Source organism: Numida meleagris, chromosome 2 (assembly GCF_002078875.1).
Source record: "Numida meleagris isolate 19003 breed g44 Domestic line chromosome 2, NumMel1.0, whole genome shotgun sequence".
Taxonomy (NCBI): domain Eukaryota; kingdom Metazoa; phylum Chordata; class Aves; order Galliformes; family Numididae; genus Numida; species Numida meleagris.
Genome location: NC_034410.1, coordinates 62,471,358 through 62,492,947, shown reverse-complemented (window position 1 = coordinate 62,492,947; position 21,590 = coordinate 62,471,358). Strand labels below are relative to the sequence as shown.

The following is a 21,590-nucleotide window of genomic DNA, read 5'->3' as shown; positions in this document are numbered from 1 at the left end:
AAATACCCACTCAGCAGCAGAATGTTACATTCTGCAGGGTTCTGTAAGCTGTTTTAACATATCTTTGGCTAAACGTGCCTGACTTAACCAATCACATCTTTTTGGAAAAGTAGCTAAATATTTTTCTTGGGGGAAATAAAGAGCAAATGCTAGCAGGCCAGGGGAGGTGTTCTATTTAGCACAGTCCAATTTGAAACATTCTGTATCTTTTAAGCATTGGCTACTTACATTACGTGCTTCTCTTCCATTCAGGTTAAATGATCCTGCTGTTACTAATTAACTTGTATGGTGCTCTCACTAAGTGTATATGTAGTGGGAGCTGGTAAAGGAGTTAATTGAAAGAACATGTGAAAATAACATTGAGTAGCGTAGCAGAAATGCTAAGTCATGGCATGAACCAGTGACTGAGCACCTGGTAGGAAGGCAGAGCCAACCCAGGGGAGCTCAGGTGTAAGCAATGCACCTGAGTGACCAGAAGGGGTGGAGCCAGGATCGACCCCTTCCCAGAACTAATTTAAGGGTTGGCTCTGATCTCTGCCTTACCTGAGGCTTTCTAAAGGTAAGCAGGTTGTTTTTTGTATCTACAGCTGCTGCATTTGGACTTGTTCTTGTTTACTGCTGTCTAGGATTGTGCTACCCTGCTATTGTTGCTGTCTTTTCTGTTTCATTGTAGTATTACAACCAGTTTGAGTGAAACACTGTCTCATACAGACTGCAGTACCATAACAGTGCCACAAGGCCTATTGGGCCACAGTTCTTCTGTGCTAAATCATCTACTCCCTATGAACATTTCATAATCTGAAAAAATAAAAAGGCTAAGTGAATAATTATATCAAGCTGTGGGTTTTTGTTGGTTTGGCTGTTTTTTTTTTTTTGGGGGGGGGGGGGGGGATGGGGGGGGAACAGACTATGCTGGGGTATTCACACACACACAGAAAATGCAGTGTTGACAGTAATTGCCATTACTGCTATGTTGCTATTTGGTATCATGTATGCTGGATGCTAACTCTTAAGCAGACTGGAAGGAACGTTTCCTACTGTCCATGTGAATTCTGTATGTGGCCATAGCTGTGTACAAGCGAGGAAAAAAAAAAATCTTTTCAGTTAAAATTTATGGCTAGAGCTGCTACTACGTAAGCCTTCACTTTCACTACATGTATCATATGTATGCACATAGTCAAAAAGAGTATATTATTTCTTCATTAATACTTGCATTTAGCGTGGTAAGGAGTTCCAGAGTCTACTAGGCTGCCTCTTCCATATTTACTCTGTGGCTTGTGTGAGATGGATTCAACAAAGTAAGGTTAGAAATAGCGCTATGCATAAAATGCATTTTATGCATAAAATCTTCTCCTATTGTCTGCTTCCTGTATCTCAGTTTTGGACAGTATGCTGGGACCTTCCAGGAAAAGGCTGGCTGCAATGTAATCTGTCAAGGACAAGAGATTTTGCTTGTAATGTAGGGCAACGTTTTAATAGTAAAATTAGGAGGTTCATTTTTTCACTTGTTCCCTGAGTTTTTCTAGAATTTTACATATTAGTAAAATGTATTTTTTAATCAGTTGTTGTTCTCTGCACTTTGCTATGGCTATCCATACCAGTGCCATCGTATTCTGAGAACTGCAGTACTTCCCCATTCTTTTCAGGTTCCATTCAATGCAACAGCTTTGAGTAACTCCCTAATCCAGTGTGCACTCTAAAAAAATTAAAAAATAAAGAAAATTGCTCATTATTTTTGTTGGGACTTTCTATGGGGTCACAAGTAACACTGATTTTTCAACTTTTCAGAAAGTGTCAAAAGTAATATGTTTTCCTCTAAATAATAGGTGACTGCCTACCCTTCTATATTTTGTAGTAGGAACTGAAATCTGAAGAGAAAACTGGGATAAGTATTGCTGTCTATTCTTAGAATTACTTATCTGGAAGAAGTAGCAGATAGTTCTCAGCTTGGTGTTAATTGTGTCAGATGGGCTAGAAGAGTCCAAGTGCACTGATGCCTAGGATGCATTGCGTGTCTGAACGATGCAGTGATGAGATGCCTTTATATGTTGGTAAGTTGACATTTAACTATTCTGGGGATATATTTCTTCCACTAAAAGTTTCTTAAGCAATGCTGTGTCTTACAGGCTATGTATGTGAGTATTTCTCTTTTAAAAGTGTTTTATTATAACTTCCACACATATGTATGGTAGAATTCAGTAGAGACTTATACATCTTCAAGCTGATAAAAGCAAGGAAATGGGGTCTAATGGCTGAAGTAAGAGATTTGGCTTCAATTACTAGATTTGTCTATGACATGTTTCTTGCATGAATTTGGGAAACAACTTCCCTTCAGGTCTCTTCCTTATTTTCCTTTCCTATAGTTTGCCTGAGTGGTTTTGCACTGTGAGTGCTTCAAATCTGGGACTTGATCCAGTTTTCAGTATATTTTGCTCAGCCAAATTTTCTAGTTCTAATGGAAACCCCTTATTGCTAGCTTAATTGGCATTAATAAAAGCAATCCTGCTCTTCCAAAATAATTGTCAGGGATTAACTCTTCATTACCTTTTGTAGTTTAGAGAATTAGTATGGCATTGGGAGACTTGTTCCTATTAAATACTACAGAACTTCTCAAAATGACAGTGTGTGGCAGTTATTAACTATGGATTCCAGTAAGGATTGCCCACTTTCACCTACAAAGGTGTTGTAACTGAAGGGTCAACTTATGTGATGAGAGCAGAGAGTACTAGTATTACAAGCCTCAGGTCTGGGGGTCCTGTCTGCTGCTTCCAGCTGGGGAGCAGTGCAGGAGACAAAACTGTTCACGTATGCTCTTAATGAGATCTGTTAGATTTTAGACTGAATTGCAGAGGTTCCTTGAAGGTTAGTGCTTTCCCCATTTTATAATTTCCAGAGAAAATAAAATCAGTTTCTGTATTGCAACAAAATTGTATTAAATACCTGCAGATTCCCTACTTACCTGAAAAAGATACCTCTCTCAAGACCCACCTGATGCAAATAAATGGAGAGCTGATGTGTTCAGTGCCATGACTAACTTAGACGTTTTTGTGAGAAGCAGAAAAAAATCAACTGAAGAATGGAGAATCTAGATTAAATTTGTCATTGCTAACCATGATGATTGGGAACTAGATAAGGGATCCCTGTGCCATGTTCTACAGTGTAATGCAGACACACCAGAGAGCTCTTTACCAGCCTCAGCTGTCTGTTTTTTGCCCTTCTGGCAGGAAATGACACTAGTTAGTAGTTCAGTGCCACAACAACTGCCACTTTATTATGTGTACTGTATATTAGCAGAGCTGAGACATAGATTAGATATTTCTCTATTATTTCACCAAAAGAATGGTGATTTTTTTAATTGTCATATGAGGAACATATTTTCACTCTTGCTCAACACATGCTCAAGCACACTTTTGTAAAACAACACATATGAGAGCTAGCTAGATCAGTAAAGCTGCTTTGATATCATGAAGTCACAAAATCACAGAATGGTTGGTTTGAAGGGACCTTAAAGATCATCTAGTTCCAACCCCCCCAGCCATGGGCAGGAACAACACTCACTAAACCAGGTTGTCCAAAGATATTTTCAGCATGGACTCAAACACTTCCAGGGATGGGGCATCCATAACTCCTCTGGGTAACTTGTTCCAGTGCCTCATCACCCTCACAGTGAAGAATTTCTTCCTTAAAACTAAAAGCAGGGAGATTTTGATTAGATATAAACTGTTACCCCTTGTCCTATCACTACAGTCACTCCAGCTTTCTTATAACTTCCTATCAATACTAGAAGGCTCCTAGAGCCTAGTAACTCAAGCCTTATGTCAGGTTATTCAGTCATTGTCTCACATGATCCTGCATTGAAAAAAAAAAATTGGAAAATTATTAGATCCAATACAGTTGAGATATGTACACACACACATATATATAAATAATGCATCTACTGCATTGGGAAGGGATCACACTAATCAGCTCCCCTGCCTGCATCTTACTTGCCTTAGGAAATTTCAGAATGTCTGACATAAGAACTAAATCCTGTTAAGTATCTCCTTATGTGAATTTCAATCTACCTTAAATAGCAACAGCTGTAGATTAACCTCCTCTTCTGTTAGGAAAATATTGTACCAAATGTAGGTGGAAATACCATAAGTGGTTGTTATACAAGAATTGTCTTTGTCTTAGATTTATCACTTGGGAGATCAGAGAAAAAGCTCACATGGCCTAGAAGCATATTGGCTCTAAGAGACATAGTACACTGCTTATGTATATGCACAACTGAATTTGCCAGCTTGTTTTCAAGAGATCTATCAGTGCACCTCTACCCATGCAGGGTATTCAAAGGTACCTTCAGCTCCATGCTTCTCAGTTTGTCATCGAGATTGTCGTTTTCTCCTCTAAGACTGTTGCATTCCTCTTCCTTCAATGCCAGGTGACTTTTTAGTTTTTTAATCTTGAAAAATAATAAAATAATATTACATATGATTAGTGGGGGGAAAAATCCATCAGAAATGGAAAGCACGGAAGGCAGGGGACAGTTTCTGAATTGCTGGGGATTTCTGCAACCCTTTATTAATCCTTTATAGCAAGTTACAGAACTGTCATGTGAGAAGTAGGCCTTTGGTACTTCCTTAAGATGAGAAGCTGCTTGCACAGCACTAGCTACCGAGTGTAACCTCAGTGTGAAGATTATCATCCACACCATCAGAAGTTTTATGTGGTTTTGTATGTGTACATCCAAAGAGCACACGATGAATCAAACACTGAAGGAAATACAGCCTTTGTGACAGAAGCTGTGTGGCACCCAGATAGCCATCACAAGTATTTCTATGGTTTTTCTTTTGTCTGTTTTTATCATGTCTCTACCCCTAGCTCTGAAGCTCTTTTCTTTTTTCCTTGTGATCGTCACGTAGGTCTGGTCTAATCAGATCAGTTTTGTACTGTTCTCATCTTTCTGATGAGCAGCTCCTGAATCCTGTATGGAATTGTGCCATTACAGGGGAAAAAAAAACTGAAATCAATTTCTCCCCTAGTCATTAAACTAATCTGTCTTTCTGAAATGATGGATTCTTTCATTCTGTGATGCAACTAGGATGCAGGAAGGACCTTATTTTGGTGGCTGGAACCATCAATAGGCTGTAGCCCTTTGCATTTCTGCAAAGTCTGGCTTTGCAGAAATGACATGAGAAGTGTGCCATAGCTTGGCTTCTTTGTCTCTATGATAGCATATGAACTAGTAGTTTTCCCATGATTTTGGTTGTTGTTTTAGTGATTTTTGTCTTCCTCTGTCTGAGGAACTGCACGTTACTGATTTGCCCACCCTTCACTGGCTAGAGAGGCAGCCTTTATAAATACTGAGGAGAGAAACATCTAGTCCAAACATCTCCTCACCAGAGAGAAGGGTGCTGCACTGTGATGAGGAAAGAACAAAACTGGAAAGTCCTGATTTCAGAAGACTTTCCCCAGTTTGTTTTAGTTGTGACACACTAGTAAAGACAACCTGATTGACTAACCTAAATAAATTATCTTAAAAGATTAATAATAAATTACATGTGTAATATTTTGAAGAAAATTTGACTTGAGATTCAAATTGTTATTGTATTTCTGGTGGTACCGGACTAAGGATTCATCATGTCCATTTATTATCTGCTATTCCTTGTATATTGGTCAAAATCATGCTGGAAATGCCAGAGAGGTTAACATCAAAATTATAAATTAAATTCATATTTCTTAATGCAAATCAAACAAATTGGGCCTGGCAGCATAGTGACTTAAGGGGCCAGCATTCCCTTTTGCACAAGTTGAACACTTACCATGGGAGACCTCAGGAATGGAAATGAATCTGATGTAGTTCTGCCTAGCCAGGTGGCAAGCTGGCTAGTTCAACAGGACCAAGTGCCTGGTCCTGCGCTTTGGTCACAAAAACCCCATGCATTGCTACAGGTTTGGGGCAGAGTGACTGGAAAGCTGCATAGAGGAAAGGGATCTGGGGGCGTTAGCTAACAGCCGGATGAACATGGGTCAGCAGTGTGCCCAGGTGGCCAAGAAGGCTGGTGGCATCCTGGTTTGTATCAGAAATGGTGTAGCCAGCAGGAGCAGGGAAGTGATCATCTCACTGTACGCATTACTGGTGAGGCCACACCTTGAGTACTGTGTTCAGTGTTGGGCCCCTCACTGCAAGGAAGGCATGGAGGCCCTGGAGTGTGTCCAGAGAAAGGCAATGAAGCCGTGAGGAGTCTGGAGCACAAATCTTATGGGGAGTGGCTGAGGGGACTGGGGTTGTTCAGTCTGGAGGAGACTCCGGGTAGACCTTATAGCTCTCTATAGCTACCTGAAGGGAGGTTGAGGGTTGGCCTCTTCTCCCGCATAACCAGCAATAGGACTAGAGGGAATGGCCTCAAGATGTGCCAGGTTGGTATTAGGAAAAGAATTATTCTCTGAGAGAGCGGTTAGGTGCTGGAATGGGCTGACTTGGGGAGGTGATTTAGTCGCTGTCCCAGTAGGTACTCAAGAAATGTTTAGATATTGTAGTAAGGGACATGGTTTAGTGGGAAAATACTGGTGGTATGTAGATGGATGGTCTAGATGATATTGGAGGTTTTTTCCAACCTTGGTGACTCTATGATTCCACAACAGAGGGGTTGGAACTAGATGATCTTTAAGGTCCCTTCTGACCTAAGCCTTTCTATGAAGATAACAAACAGTTTCAGTTGTTACCAACCTTCTTAACAACATGAATATAACAATGTGTGCCAAACTGACGCTCCAGAAGAATAAGTTACAGAAGTCTGTAAGGGAATGTTTGATGTGCACTGTAATGATGTTAAGTTCCCCAGGTGAGTCAGTGGGTCAGATCGCACAGGATTAATATAGAGACCAATGTGGTAATGGTTAGAACCTTGTAAGAATGGAGAATCTGTAGACACCTATGTTATCCTGTCAGTCTCTTACCTAGTCATGGAGAAGAAACTCCTTACCTTAATGTTCCTGCCAAGAAAATACCTGCTGGTATCTCCTAAAGGATTGGTATACGCTCTATGATACTGCACATAGAGTACTCTGCATCTTCAACTATGTGATTCTCATTTCTTGAATCATCTTAGAATCATAGAATTGTTGGAGTTGGAAGGGACCTTTAAAAGTCATCTCGTCTAACTCTCCTGCAATGAACAGGGGCACCTACAATCTATGACAACCTACAACAATCAAGTTGCTTAGAACCCCCTTCCACCCTGACCTTGAATGTCTCCAGGGACAGGGTATCTACCACCTCTCTGGGCAACCTGTTCCAGTGCTTCACTACCCTTATAAAAAGCTTTTTCCTTATATCTAATCTAAATCTCCCTATTTTTAGTTTGAAACCGTTTCCCCTTGGCCTATCACAACAGATCCTGCTGAAGAGTCTGCCCTCTTTCTTACAGTCCCTCTTTAGACACTGAAAGGCCACTATCAGATCTCCTCGGAGCCTTCTCCAGGCTAACTCTCTTAGCCTCTTAGCCCTAACTCTCTTAGCCTGTCCTTGCAGGGGAGGTGTTCCATCCCTTTGATCATTTTTATGACACTCCTCTGGACGTGCTCCAACAGGTCTACATCTCTCCTCTACTGAGGATGCCACATCTGGATGCAATAATCCAGGTGAGGTCTCACCAGCACAGAGTAGAGGAACAGGATCGCCTCCCTCACCCTACTGGCTACGTTTCTCTTGATGCAGCCCAGGATACTGTTGGCTATCTGGGCTGTGAGGGCACATTTGCTGGCTCATGTCCATTTTGCCATCCACTAGTACCCCCAAGTCCTACTCAGCAGGGCTCTATAGTGCTCTATCCCTTTCTTCTCCAGCTTGTATTGTTAGTGGGGGTTGCTGCAACCCAGGTGCAAGACCTTGCACTTGGCTTTGTAGAACCCCAAGAGGTTTTCCTTGGCCCACTGCTTGAACCATTCTAGGTCCCTTTGAAAGATCAGTTCTTTATGATCTTCCCAATTAAGTGTACATCATCATAAGTGCAAATAATTTGTCTAGTTTTGGCTTACGCTATAATGGAAACTTTTTAGAAGTGACTAATTTTACAGACATTAAACCTAGAATCACAGATGAAGGGTGATTTTTTTTTGAGTAATTTCCAAAGTGACCTAGAAATCTGGTAATTAAATCTCCATAGATGTTATCATGATAGAAAACTATGTAATCAATATGATGTCTAATACTGGGCACAATCATATATTAACTGGACATAATCAAAATCAAATAAGCAATAATTTGAAGAGTGCATGAAAATTGTGATGGAGACACTGTGAACCAAATGAATAGCTCTCATATTCAGTCTAGTAAAAAGGATTACTAAGACTTCTATGTTCTTGGACTACAGAACCTTTCTTCATCAGCTGGACAGACCTATTTCTACACTCCCCCAGGCATTCAGGAAGATCTACCCTTTTCTGCAATGTTTTCTTCTCACAGATAAGGCTCTTCACTTTTTCTTGCAGTTTAGTAATTGTTTCATTATTCATGTTATGTTCAGTGATAGAAAGATAGTCTCTGCCCTAGAGAGTATAAAAATGGGGGAAAATTAACAAAGTTTGAATAGATAGAGAATGAAAATTTAGCGAAGAGGTTGTCACTGCCTTTCCTTTGAGTTAACTGAATAACTGTAGTGTCTTGACTGAGACCAACTACGACAAATAGTAAAGAGAATTATTAGGAGAAACTGGAATGCTCCAGCCTTCTTAAGGTCCTGAGCCACCAGTACATTTCACAGGTAAGGTTGTATTTATTTCATACATTTTCTTTTTTAGTATTAAAATACAGAATACATTATGGAAACTAGTGTAGTATGTGCTTGAATAAAAACTTCAGAGTGTCTACTGAGATGTGTTTAGAAATGTTATTACGGGAAAATAATTTAATAGCAGACCAGTGTCATTTATCCTATGTGGTAAAAAAAAAATATATATATGTATATTCAAAGCCTAGTGTCTGCAGAACAAGGGAATAAAATATGACCGGGAGAATATGTTCACAGAATTTCATATGGAGTCATCAATAAATAAGACAGACACTTATGGCCATGGTAGTGTTGTCAATGTTTAAAAAAAAAAAAAGGGAAACTGAAGAGATGACAAATTCGTAGACATTACACTTTATGCTACACAAAATGAACTGGGAGGTCCTTGTAGACACTAAGATGCCATAAGCCAGCAGTGTATCTAAGCAGCAAGATGGGACAAGAGCATCTTGGGCTCTATCAAGAAGAGCACAGCCAGCAGACTGAGGTGAGTGATTATTACCTGTCTTTTCAGTGAGTGTTGAACTGCATCTAGATTAATGCATCTGGTCTTGTACCTCCCCAACCCAGGGAAGATACTGAAAAAGCTGGAGTAAATTCAGCGGCATGGCAGCATATGCAGAGCTGAAATTACAATCTTAACCTCATGTTCCATCTTTTTTTCTGAGATTCTGCAGTTCCCATGTGTTTTTGTCCTTCCTATGTGTGGTATGGTCCATCTTCAAACACTGACTCCTAGATGTGTTCTTCAGTTCTACTTCATGCTTTATTTGAAGGAGATAACATTTAAGTTCTTCTATGCCCTTCTGAAGGGCTTTTTTTTTTTTTCAGTCTCAGAATCCTCAAGACATCTGATAGCACTGAATAAAAAAAAAAAGCTTCCTGCGTGACTAGAAGCCAACACTGAACCTCATTTCTCTCATTTTTAAAATGATAGTTTTTCCAAACGGTAACTGGAGTATTTTGTTCCACACATATCTAAGGATGCTTTACAAGGACTTGGACAGGGGCTTCCTTTTCTATGAGTGGAGAAAATCCCTTTATTGCTTATGTCTCCTGGTTATATTCTTCTTTAGGAGCAAGTGACATCTTGGAATGCTGGAGTGAAAATTCGTTACCAGCTTTAGGCATTTCCTGGGGAGACAACCACATTCTGTCATGAACTAATTAGAAAAAAAAATCACCTTGTCTTGACAGACATCTGCTTTCCCTAAATAGAAAAGCAATAGAGGATAAATTTGAGTCAGTTTCCCCTTACTGTTACAGAACTATTAGGGTTCTGTCATTCTAATATTAACAAGCAAAGAGACAACACTCACAGTTCTATTTATTCAAACTACTTCTTCACTAACTTCTGTGGAAATTTTCAATCTATAAAGATAAGTCTGTGTGGACCAGCATTATAAATAACGAAGGATCCCACCTTTCTACGGTACTTGCATCAAGCTCTAGGGGAGAGTCTAAGGAGCATCACTGTCAGATTTTGGCCTAACTACAGTACTCTCTTACCTTAAAGCAAGAATTGAAACAAAGCAAAACAAATGAAAATCAAACAAGAAATGAAAATTAAATGATTGGCCAAAACACTTTATTGTTGAAAATGGAAAAAATGAGATGTTTACATTAAAGCAATAAGAAATGTCTTGCAGTGATTTATGCAACAATGTATTTACTGAATTTGGAGAAAAGAAATAGAAGTGAGATGTTACTCACTGAAGATAGGGGAAGAAGGCAAAAAAAAATCCTTGAAATGCTACTGAGTTAGTCTGCTGGAAGGTGTGGGACAGTCAGAATATCTTATAGTAACTTACATAATAGGTCATACAATTTTTTTACTGAAATTGCTATACACTATAATAAAGCTAGTAATACACAGGAGCAGAGTTTGATTCATAGTTTTTAAATGTTTGTTTTTAGTTTTTTTTCTTGCACTATCAGTAACTGAAAAAGATAAAACTGTGAACAGTTTTCTTTTTATTTTTCCATATTTATAGGGAAAAGCATCGTACAGATTCTGGTGGAAGCTCTCTGTCAGAACTTTCTTGTTTGTACTGTGTTACATTGTTCTTTATACCCCTTTTCAGTTCTCTGCTTAATTCTATCAGGCATGGTATATACATTATCTTCTTAAAGAAGAAATCAGATGATGCACTATTGTTGTTCGATGGGTCAGTCTGCTTTCTAGTGGCTGCCTACCAAGAGAATTTAATCTGTGATCTGTAATCATTTGTAATCTACAAACATCTTAAATATAAATTTTTTTAAAAGTAAACATTATCTGAAGGGGGACTTCAGTGAAAATGTACTGCCCTCTACATTCAGAACTCAGTCCCTGTGGACTACCTCTGGACTTTGCCTTGGGACAGAAGCTCTTCAACTTCTTTATCAGTTATCTAGACAATGGTATCAAGTGCACCCTTGGCAAATTTGCAGACACCAATCTGAGTGCAGCTCTTAGAGTGGGTCCAGAGGAGGGCCACAAAGATGGTCGAAGGGGTGGAGTACCTCTCCAACAAAGAAAGGCTGAAGGAGCTGGGCTTCTTCAGCCTGGAGAAGAGAATGCTCTTGGAAGACCACGTTGGCCCTTTGGTACTTAAAGGGAGCTTATAAGTAAAATGGAGACTGACACTTTACAGTCTGATAGTGATAGGACAAGAGGGAATGGTTTTAAACTAAGAGAGAGGAGTTTTAGATTAGATATTAGAAGGGACTTTTTTTTTACTCAGAGGGTGGTGAGGCACTGGAGCAGGCTGCCCAAAGAAGTTGTGGATGCCTCATCCCTGGAGGTGTTCAAGGCCAGGAGGGCAGTCTGGTCTAGTTAGTGGCAACCCTGCTCATGGGTGGGTTGGAACTAGACAGTCTTTAAGGTTCCTTCCAGCCCAAACCATTCTGTGATTCCACAATTCTATGATTCTAATTCAAAGTGCAACTCCAACAACTGCATTCAATATTCTTAATGCCTCTCTTTTACATTATACATTTGGGAAGCCCCAAGCTCACATATAAGATACTACAATACGTGTTATTTAAAGTACTGTTTTGAGAGTGGTATTATCATTCAATACTCCTCTGAAATAGCAGGAAATCTTACCATCACTTCTTGCCTAGAAGTTTTGTTATCCATGTTCAAATTATCCAGTCCAGAAAACTGTTTCTTAGTACTAAAACTTGGATATATCTCGAACAGTGGCATATGTGGTTGAGTGAGAAAATAAGACTTTTTTTTTTAATAGGAGCGTCTTTAAGAATGCAATCCAACGACTCCCTCATTTCTATGAATGGCTTCTCTTGAGGATCTAGAAGGGGCAAAATTGATAATTTTTCTAACTGTGAAACGTCTTCTTTCACGGATTCTTGAATTCTTTTTTAATACTGTATTCTCCATTTATGTTTTCCTCTTGCCAGCCCAATATTCTCTTTTGATATGCTGGTTCTTCTCTGGCTGTGGATTCCTCCTCTGGGAAAAATGTTGTGCCCACACCTGAAGACTCCTTCCAGTCGGCTACACAGAAAGGTGTGTTGTTTCTACAGCAAGTGCTTCTATGACTTACTGGCATGGTTGCTTTCTGGTAAGCATCTTGAAATTTTAAATAGAACTAAAAAAGAATTAAGTTTCTTACAACTGTTTCAACCAATATTCATGGAAATAACATAATATAGCTATGAAGAGATACTTTGAAACTCAACATGACGTATGGATAATTTTTGATCAGGAGCCACCTAGCCAATACTTGATGCAACTACATCATTTTCACAGCAGCACTGTACTGAATTAGTTTCTCTTTCTGATATAAGTGTGCTTCTTTGATTTAAACCAAAATATGTATAAAATTGAAATATGCCCTACTGTACTGACTATCAAATGATGCAAACATACTTTAAGAGATGAAGGAGATCCTTGCCTCCAGCTGCACCTACGTACAAAGAGAATAAAAGTAAAGGGACTGCAAAAAGCAGAGCAGCATTAATCTTAATGTCCAAGACAGCATGAGTAGGATTTTCTGACGGTTGCTTTAGCTTGCTTGCTACCGATCTTTGATATATCGCTGTCACTGCAGTGAAATCAGAGATCCTGAGCTCGGCTGAACCAGCTGAGGCCAAATCTCAAGAACAGGCCACTTTCTTTGTAGTTACCTCCTCACAGCTATTCATGCTGTTTGTCTTGTGACAGCTTATTGTGATTATGGACAAGAGAGGACAAGTCACAGCTTGGAAGAAGGTGGAAGGACTCAGCTATTACAGAAGTACTTCACTCTTCATTACATTGGCAGAGTAGAAGGGAAATTTGTCAGTTACAGCAGCTTACTTCTAAAGCTGTATGTAAGTGAACTGAATGCCGCCCATACATTTCTTCTCTGAGAAATGTAGATATTGTATATATTATTTCCTATTTTCAGATGTTTTTTTAAGCGAATGACCTAATTTTAAGTCCCTTGACCATACAGTCTCCCATTCCTGTGCCTCTTGTTCTGTACACTGTATCTTTTTTCTCCTTCACTCATGCCACAGCAGAATGTTATAAGCAGCTGAACTCAAAACCAAATGCAGACTACTGATTTAACCAGCTTTTGCATCAGCCCAAGATCTGTGAGACAGCACTGCCTATGAAATACAAAGTACTGCCCTGGCATACTTTGATAGAGGTGAGGGGCATGATAAGATGTTATAATGACTTTTATCTAGCACATGGCAGTTGAAATCTCTCTCATGTTAGACATCTCCAACTGAAACATACCACATGTCACATTTTGCAGAGTGGATTCATAAATACAGGTTCCTTCACGAAGCTGGCAGTCAGTCTCTTTTCTTCCCTTTGTGTTATGCATTTTGTCCTACACATACAAAAAGTGAATTGTTAGTGGCCCTCTTGAATTGCTTTTCCCATGAAAGAGCAAGAGTGCAGTCTGTGTACCCAATTTCCCAGCTTCTTGTAAATCAGATATATCCTTATCGTGCATAACAGGCAGTGTTAAGTACTTTCTGCATACTTTGTACATCTCCAAGAGAGAATACATGTTGCAACCCTGAATGTTTTGGAAACATAATGGAATGCAGTCATAGGCAGAGTAAGTGATAGTTTTTGAAGGACAGTTTTGTTTGAGGAGAGAAACATGGATCTGTAGTGGTCTGAGATGAGTACATAGACTCATACCTAGAGATTAGGGGGTGCTAATTGATAAAACCCTGTCACTCTTTATATGTGCTGTCACATGGTGACTGGCACATGGAACTGTCATGCTGTTCCTGCCCTTCCCTCCTGCTAACTAGTGCAGTGCTCAGTAAGGAGTGAAGGGCCTGAAGTCCCTATTTTTATGAGTGAGTACTTGCAGGGGAATATTAAAAATGAGTTGTCTCTTCAGCAAGATTGAAGACTGAGGGTAGCATCCTCCTATTCCCCTGAAGGAATAACTGTAGGGTACAATTGCCTGACTCCATCCTTCTGATCTTGCTGGATGCAGTCTATCTAGACAGTTAAGTGACCCCCCCCCCCCCCCTATTTTAGTACATTCTAAATGCTAATGCATTTATCTTCCTTCCTTGGAATGGTTTGGGTTGGAAGGGACCTCAAAGCCCTGCCACCAGCTGAGGCTGTGCAGGGCCCCACCCAAGTTGGCCTTGAGTGCCTCCAGGGATGGGGTACCCACAGCTTCTTTGAGCAGCCTGTGCCACTGCCTCACCACACTCTCAGTGAAAATTTCCCTCTGACATCTAATCTAAATCTCTCTTTTACTTTGAAGCCATTCACCCTCGTCCTATCACTATTAGACCGTGTAAGAAGTCGCTCCCCCTCCTGCTTTTAAGTGCCCTTCTCTTCCCTATTCTCTTCTGCCTTACCAGCTGGCCCTTGAAAGGTGGTTTTTACAAAATTTACTATTACTTATCAGATAATAAGGGCACAGCACCCACTTGTGTTTTCTTAATCCCACGTAGTGTGCTGATCTGTTTTTACACCAACGTCCTTCAGTGTGCTGGGCCTTGCAGTGACCCAGCGTGCTTCTAGCGAGGACTGAATGCTTGGAATTCAGCTGGAATTTTAATAATATACTCTGAAAAATTCAAACGTTTAAGTAAAACACGTCGATCAATTTCTGTAACAGACAACGCAAACCATAACTGGTGTCTTAGGAAAAAAACATCAATCCGCGGCCATGACAGCCATAACTGGTCATTTCTAGTACAGGGAGCAGGAGGACACGGCTCTTTTAAGGCTGCTTTACGCTGCACTATTCAGCCGTACCACCGGCGCGCGTTGCTCCCAGATAGCTGCAAAACAGCTCCGCCCTCGCCTCGCGCTCTAGGGCGCCGTTCTTGTGACGTCAGACGCCGGTGACTGCCCGCCCGTAGCGTTCGCGCTCGATGATTTCTGTCCCTGTGCAGCCGCCGTAGGGGCCGTCGGTAGCGCCGGGCGGCTTGTGCCACCGCCGCCGCCATGGATTACCGCGCGGAGGTGATGAGGCAGGCCGTGCCCGGGCAGTTCGATGACGCGGAGTGCTCCGACAGGTATGTGGGCGGGTAGTGGGGCGCGGAGGGCGCTGGGCTTCAGCGTGGCGGCGTGAGGTGAGGCTAGGAGGCCCCGCTGGAGCTGTTCGGGTGCTGTTTGGAGTGATGGGGGTCCTCCTGCGTGCTGCTACTAAAGGCTGTTCTCTCTCGTCCTGTCACCATTATCCGGGAGGCTGACTCCCACCTCGCCACAACCTCCCTTCAGGCAGTTGTAGAGAGCAGTAAGGTCTCCCCTGAGCCTCCTCTTCTCCAGACTAAGCAATCCCAGCTCCCTCAGCCACTCCTCCTAAGGCCTGTGCTCCAGGCTCTTCACGGCTTTGCTGCCCTTCCCTAACACGTTCCAGGGCTTCTACGTCTTTCTTGTAGTGAGGGGCCCAAAACTGAACACAGTACTCATAGCATTCAGTATATCATAGGCAGGTGAACTGACAGGCATCTCCTGGAGAGCTAACATCCCAGCATTGTCTGCTGGGGTAGGTGTATTGAATTTGTTATAACCATAACAACCATTTGTAGTTATATGTGTATTTGTTCAAAGTGACCTTGCAGAAGACTCAGAAACAGTTCAGGAAGATGAGTTTGCTGAGAGCTGCCAGTCAAGTTTGTGCAAAGGAATCAACGCGAAGGAAGGAGATAGTGACGATGACAATGCTGATGAAGAGGAAGATGATGATGATGACTGGGATTGGGATGATGAGATGGGAAGACTCATGAAGTGCCACAGCACTGCTGCTGGATGCAATCCACAGGTATGCTAAAGGCTATGCTGTGAGCACCAACAGTGTCTGAAAACAGATGGGACTAACCCAGAGGTTTTGTTGTGCTCTAGTGTTGAGTATCACTTCTAGTGGAAACTTGTCATTGAGAGAATCCTATTTCTTTACATCTGTTCTTGTGCTATGCTGTTTGTGTAGTCAAAGCTTTACTTGGCTTCTGTGTCTCAAACTTTTTTGCTGGATTCTCCATGTCTCTGCAGTTTTCTTTCTGATCAGTCCCTAACTTTCTCAGCCTTTCATTCTTTGCTCACCCCAGTCTCTGCTGATGTTGCTTTTTTTTCCTGGAATTTGTCCTCTGTGATTTTTGAGCGTCTTCCCCGCTCTTCCCAGTGAATGTTATGATAGTACCTGCTCGTCACATCCATGGATTATGTTTTGGACTGCATTGTGTTTTAACACCAACAGGCAGCTAGGTACCACAGAGTCACTATGTCCACCTCTTCAGCAGGAGAGTAAGGGGTGAAAACAAGCTGGAGGGGAAAATAACAAAAAAGATAAAATAAAGAAAACAAGAGCCTTGTGGTTTTGAGGTAAGAGGAGTTTAATACAAGAAAAAGCAAAGGCTGTGCAGAAGCAAAAGAAGAAGCAGTTATTATCAACTTCCCATCAGCAAGCAATGTTCAGCCACTTTTGGGAAGCAGGACTTCCATAAGTGTAGTTGTTGGTCAGGAAGACAAACGCTTTGATAATGAAAGCGTAATGTCATACAGCATAGAATATCCTTCTGGTCAGTTTACATCAGCTGTTCTGGACATATCCCACCCCTAGCCTGCTGGCCTTTGGAGAGAGAATTGGAGAGAGTCTTGATGCTGTACCAGCACTGCTCAGCAATAGCCAAAACACCAGTGCAGTATCAGCACTGTTAGAGCTACACATGCAAAGCACATCACTGCATGGGCTGCTGTGGGAGCCATATCCAGCTCTGTCTAATAGCAGTAATAATACAAGTGGAGGAAAGTGCTGCAAGTGGGTGGATTTAGATTGTGTGTTGTTGGTTTGGAAACTTAGGTGTTGTGCAGAATGCAAGGCCCATGAAAGTGTGAGAATTAGAATCCTTTGTCTTCTCAGCTTGGCCATTAGAGGTTCAAAATCTCTCTGTTACTGATACCAGTAAACAGAATAGTTGAGGTAAATGAGAGTGGTGCTGGTATATCTCGTCTGACTCAAAGCACCTGTGTGATTTATTCTTGCCTATTAACACTTTTTGCTGTCCAGTGTTGGTGAAATAGTGTTCAGATACTGTGTTTAGAGAAGACCATCTGTAAGGCACCATCTTGGGAAGTTCTTTCTGTTCTTCATCTTCTCATCTTTTGTTCTTGTTTCTGTCTGTTACTCCCTTTTATTTTAAAGATGGTAAAGTGTTAATATGAGAGATTTGCAGCTCAGTTCTCTGACTAAAAGTAATCCCGAACTGGGTTTTTTCTTGGAATCCATTTCCTCACTCATTCTGGTTTTCTGTTTAGAGCTATGGACATAGGCACTTTAGCTGACATTTCCAATGGTATTGTCTGTATTTGAAGGGACTGTTTAGAGAAGGCAACTTACATTAACAAATCCTTTGTTTCAGGCAAATAGACAGACCCCTAGTTGCTATTCAGCAAAAATGTCTACCCCTACAGACAAGGCTTTGAGGAAATTTGAGCATAAAATTAATTTAGGTGAGTATAATTGTGTTGTCTTCTTTTAAGAAAACAGATACCACTCTATGAAGTTCTCAGGCTAATTCTGCTTGCTTTAGGTCAGAACTTACTGGAATGGCAGCTGACTGTTGCCAGATAAATTATAAAGGGCTTTTGTGTACTTGAAGTTGCCTTTAGTCTTTGTTAACCAGCTGTCATATCCCTTTTTCTACCCCTTCAGAGCCAGAGGATTCTTTTTCTCTTTACTTCCCCAGGTCACACAAAGTATTTCTTCCATAGCGTCTCTGTAGGAGCAAGTTTGGGCTGATTGAGACTAGCAGCTTTCTGCTACAATGCATTGGTCATTCTCTAAGGTGCTACTGCAGCTCAAGTTTTTTAGATGATTGTGGTTTCCTGTGGTATTAGTGTGGTACTTCATGCAACAGTTATCTGACAGATAGAGTTTTTGTGACAAAAGATTTCTTTCCTTTCTTGTATGCTTGTGGTTTACCGGGTGATAAAAATGGCTGCTCTGCTCAGCCTCTCAAAGCAAGTTGTAGCTGTGATTGGGGCTTTTTAATGGAACACTAAACAGTTGCATTTTCCTTCATAATTAACTGGTTCTAAAATGAAGGCTGAAAAGGGTGGTACTGGTGTACGTGGCCAAACACAGCAGTCTTTACATAGTTAGCAGTCAAACACCATTCTGAGTATGCTGTGGGAACAGAATCCTGAAGACTACTGTGTACTCTGGCATTGTATTGTGATAAGGGCAGATGAGTTTAATGGTGAAGTATGGTCCAAAGGACATTGCTTCTGGTTGGGATTGCATCTCCAAGCTCATGGGACTACAGCAGTTGTTACTTTGTAGTCCTACGTTGAAGTGTAGGCAGAGCCCATAGCTAAGTAAACTGGCATATAACTAAACTTCTGTGGTAAGCTTCTATCTTTCAAGTTCCCAACTGGCTTGCCATACAGAGATCTGTCTGCGTTTGAGCACTGTGTTGTGTCATATTGACTGTCAGGAGAATTGCAGAGGCAATTCCAAACAGGAAAAAAAATTTCCTCTCCATATCTTATGTGTTTTTCAGATAAGCTGAATTTTGATGACTCTGTTATAAACCGAGTCACAGAAAAGTCTAGACAGAAGGAAGCAGACATGTGAGTATTACACCTGTCTCTATATTCATTGACATAATTTGAACTCAGAAGAGTTCTTACTATTCCCTAGTTTGATCCTGAAATTTAAATAAATTTATTAACGAAAAAAAAAACCTCCAAGCAGTCAGCATGCCCTTTGCATCTTGGTCTTAAACATTTTTGATTTCCAGATCCGTTTCCGAAGTAATTCCAGCATTGTGATCTTCCTGTCCCTGAAATGGAGCCAAGAAGCTATCTGTAATAGGGAGGGGGCACTGATGCTTTTGGGTTTCTTGTTTGGGCTTTTTTCCTGCCTGCAGGAGAAAACTTTGCTGTTGTATGAACTGAAAGCCTTCCTTTTTGAGACATCTTCTCTTTAAATCAGAATGGTGTGTTTTACTTTGTTAAAGTATGCGTGGGTTTATATTGCCTTATTTTCTCTAGGTGCCGAGTCAAAGATAAGTCAGACAGAGCAACAGTAGAACAAGTAAGTCCTTAGTGCATCAAATTTCTCTTTTGACTGGAATAAATAATCTGGAATCTTGAAATCAATGATAAAACAGCTAATGTGGGAAAAGTCTTGCCTTGGAATTCAGTTTCCCTTCTTATCCTAAAGAAGCCTGTTGTTCCTCTGTTTCTTGTATGAAAGTTGCACTTCTTCCCGTAACCATTTTGGAGCTCATTTTTGTGCTTAGCGTTGTGATTTGATGGTATATGCAACGCAGAATTCCATTTTAAGCATTTATTGAATCCCAAGCATCAAACAGAAAATGCTGGGTTTGCTCTCTTTCCTTTCTTTTTTAAGGAAGGCTGAACTGGCCCAAGGCCATATAGTTGATCCTTTAAAGTTATGACTGCTATACCTTATTTTACCATCTGGTGCAAATGTTAAGTGGGAAATCATTCTCTTCAGTCAGAAGACATATACTTGTTTTAATTTTAATTTTTTTTTTTAATAAATGGAAGTATCATTCTAGAATCATGGCAAAATTTTGTGTGGCAGCTGTTTGAATTATCATTTGATCCTTAAGAATAGTCTGATGCCATTGGTCCTTTAGTATAGTACTAAGAAGGGGCTGTAGGAGTAGTAAGCTTAATTCTCTTCATAGAGGGCACTTGTGCTGACTGCTCTTTGTTGAACTTGAGGTGCTGGACCCAAGGACCCGAATGATTCTGTTCAAGATGCTGAGTAGAGGTGTCATATCAGAAATCAATGGCTGCATCAGCACGGGGAAAGAGGTAAGTGTTGTTACAAATGACGTGATAGTCTCTTTCTCAGCAAGCTAGGTAAGATATATATTGGAATGTTTAGTTTTGCCATTCATTCTGAGTTGCAACTGGAATATTTTACGAACTCTATGTGTACATACAGTATTAAACAGTGCCTGAAAGACATAAGAGTGCAGGTCGTTCGTTCTTCATACAGTATTATTGCATGCAGATCACATCAGTTTCACATCTCTCCAAGGGGAGAGTTGCCATCTATGTATCTAATGATGTAACAGAATGTTGTTTAAAATACTATTAAACTTCAGTTGTTTTACAAAACTAGCATGTTTGTGCACTGTTATTATCAAGTTATATGGCGGATAATTAAAACCAGACCAGAGTTTTCCAAGTAGATCAATAAACAGGTTTTAGAATGCCTTGTCTCTAGGCTGATCTGATTTTTTTCCAGTTCCTTGGATGCTGATTAAAGGCATACTTCCACCCTGTGTAGTAGTGTCAACATGAGATGTTTGGGCCGCACGTTAGGGCCTAAATAACGCGCAAGTTCCAGTTATGCCTTCACACACGGGCTTGTTTCAGTCTCAGAATATGGGTGGCATGGAATTCTCTTGTTTGTTGCTGCTGTTCTGGGTGCTTGCTCACATCCTTGCTCCATCTTAGATACTTCTTTATAGGCTGACTCTGGTAGAAAGAGATCATGAGATATGATGCAATGGCAAACTCAGCTGGGTGCCACCTGGGGGCTGAGGTGCGGTGGCTTCTCAGATCTTTTCCAGAATGTCAGAAGAAGAAAGAGGATTGTGTCAACATCAAGTTTTTCTTCCATTTTTAATCCAATAGGCTAATGTGTACCATGCCAGTACTGCAAACGGAGAGAATAGAGCAATAAAGATTTACAAAACCTCTATTTTGATGTTCAAGGATCGGGATAAGTATGTGAGCGGTGAATTCAGGTGAGTTGGAGTTCAGCCTCATCTTGCTGAGCAAGATAGGTTATTTGAAAGGTGTTGAAAAGACTGGCACTAATACTGCACTGATTGGCTAAGGATCCTCTCTATCTTTTGTTTATTATGTATTTTAAGATTTCGTCACGGATATTGTAAAGGCAACCCAAGAAAAATGGTGAGGACGTGGGCTGAAAAAGAAATGAGGAATTTAATAAGGTGATTCTTCCAGTTTTTATTTCATCATGAAAGGTAACAAATTGAAGTTACAGGAGATACTCTTCTATTGCTAGGTCATGGATATTACTATACTTTATGGTCTCTGGAGTATTCAGAAAAGTGTCTTAATCTTTCTGTGGGAGGGAAGAGAAGGAGGAAAAGATGGAATAAAGATACTTCTTTGTCTGGCTGTTCATGCTCTGAGTTCTTTGATGTATTCATTCTCTGACTTGACTGAAAAGTGAGGAGAAGCTAGAAACAGCTGCTGCTGAGTAACAGCATGCTGTGTAATACAGGTTAATCCCAGATTAACAGTGCAAAGATTCTTTGTCTGACCCGGGAATGCTTAGAGAAGGATCAGTGCAGAATGGTTGTGGTTCTTTTGCA

General features: G+C 40.7%; 1 protein-coding gene and 2 long non-coding RNA genes across 7 annotated transcripts in view; 2 read left to right on the top strand and 1 right to left on the bottom strand.

Moving 5' to 3' along the window:
* On the top strand, positions 1,862-13,059 carry LOC110393772. Its single transcript, XR_002435193.1, has 3 exons — positions 1,862-2,051; positions 12,180-12,343; positions 12,946-13,059. It is a non-coding gene; the product is annotated as an uncharacterized LOC110393772 (long non-coding RNA).
* Positions 12,266-14,968, bottom strand: LOC110393770. 2 transcript variants are annotated; one of them, XR_002435190.1, is made up of 4 exons: positions 14,682-14,968; positions 13,510-13,606; positions 12,652-12,688; positions 12,266-12,370 (listed from the first exon to the last, which is right to left on the bottom strand). It is a non-coding gene; the product is annotated as an uncharacterized LOC110393770 (long non-coding RNA). The 2 variants fall into 2 exon arrangements; XR_002435191.1 differs by lacking the exon at positions 12,652-12,688 and having other exon boundaries at positions 12,270-12,370.
* Positions 15,114-21,590, top strand: part of RIOK1 (RIO kinase 1) — a 46,366-nt gene continuing 39,889 nt past the window's right edge. For 3 of the 4 annotated variants that reach the window (XR_002435187.1, XR_002435189.1, XM_021387049.1), the window contains exons 1-8: positions 15,138-15,275; positions 15,814-16,024; positions 17,619-17,709; positions 18,762-18,831; positions 19,255-19,297; positions 19,957-20,049; positions 20,881-20,993; positions 21,123-21,203. Coding sequence is in view for 1 of the 4 variants with exons in the window: in XM_021387049.1 (XP_021242724.1) it covers positions 15,205-15,275; positions 15,814-16,024; positions 17,619-17,709; positions 18,762-18,831; positions 19,255-19,297; positions 19,957-20,049; positions 20,881-20,993; positions 21,123-21,203 (773 nt within the window). In the remaining 3 variants the exon portion in view is untranslated. Of the gene's footprint in view, positions 15,276-15,791; positions 16,025-17,618; positions 17,710-18,761; positions 18,832-19,254; positions 19,298-19,956; positions 20,050-20,880; positions 20,994-21,122; positions 21,204-21,590 lie in introns of all 4 variants that reach the window. The other variant, XR_002435188.1, reaches the window with a different exon arrangement.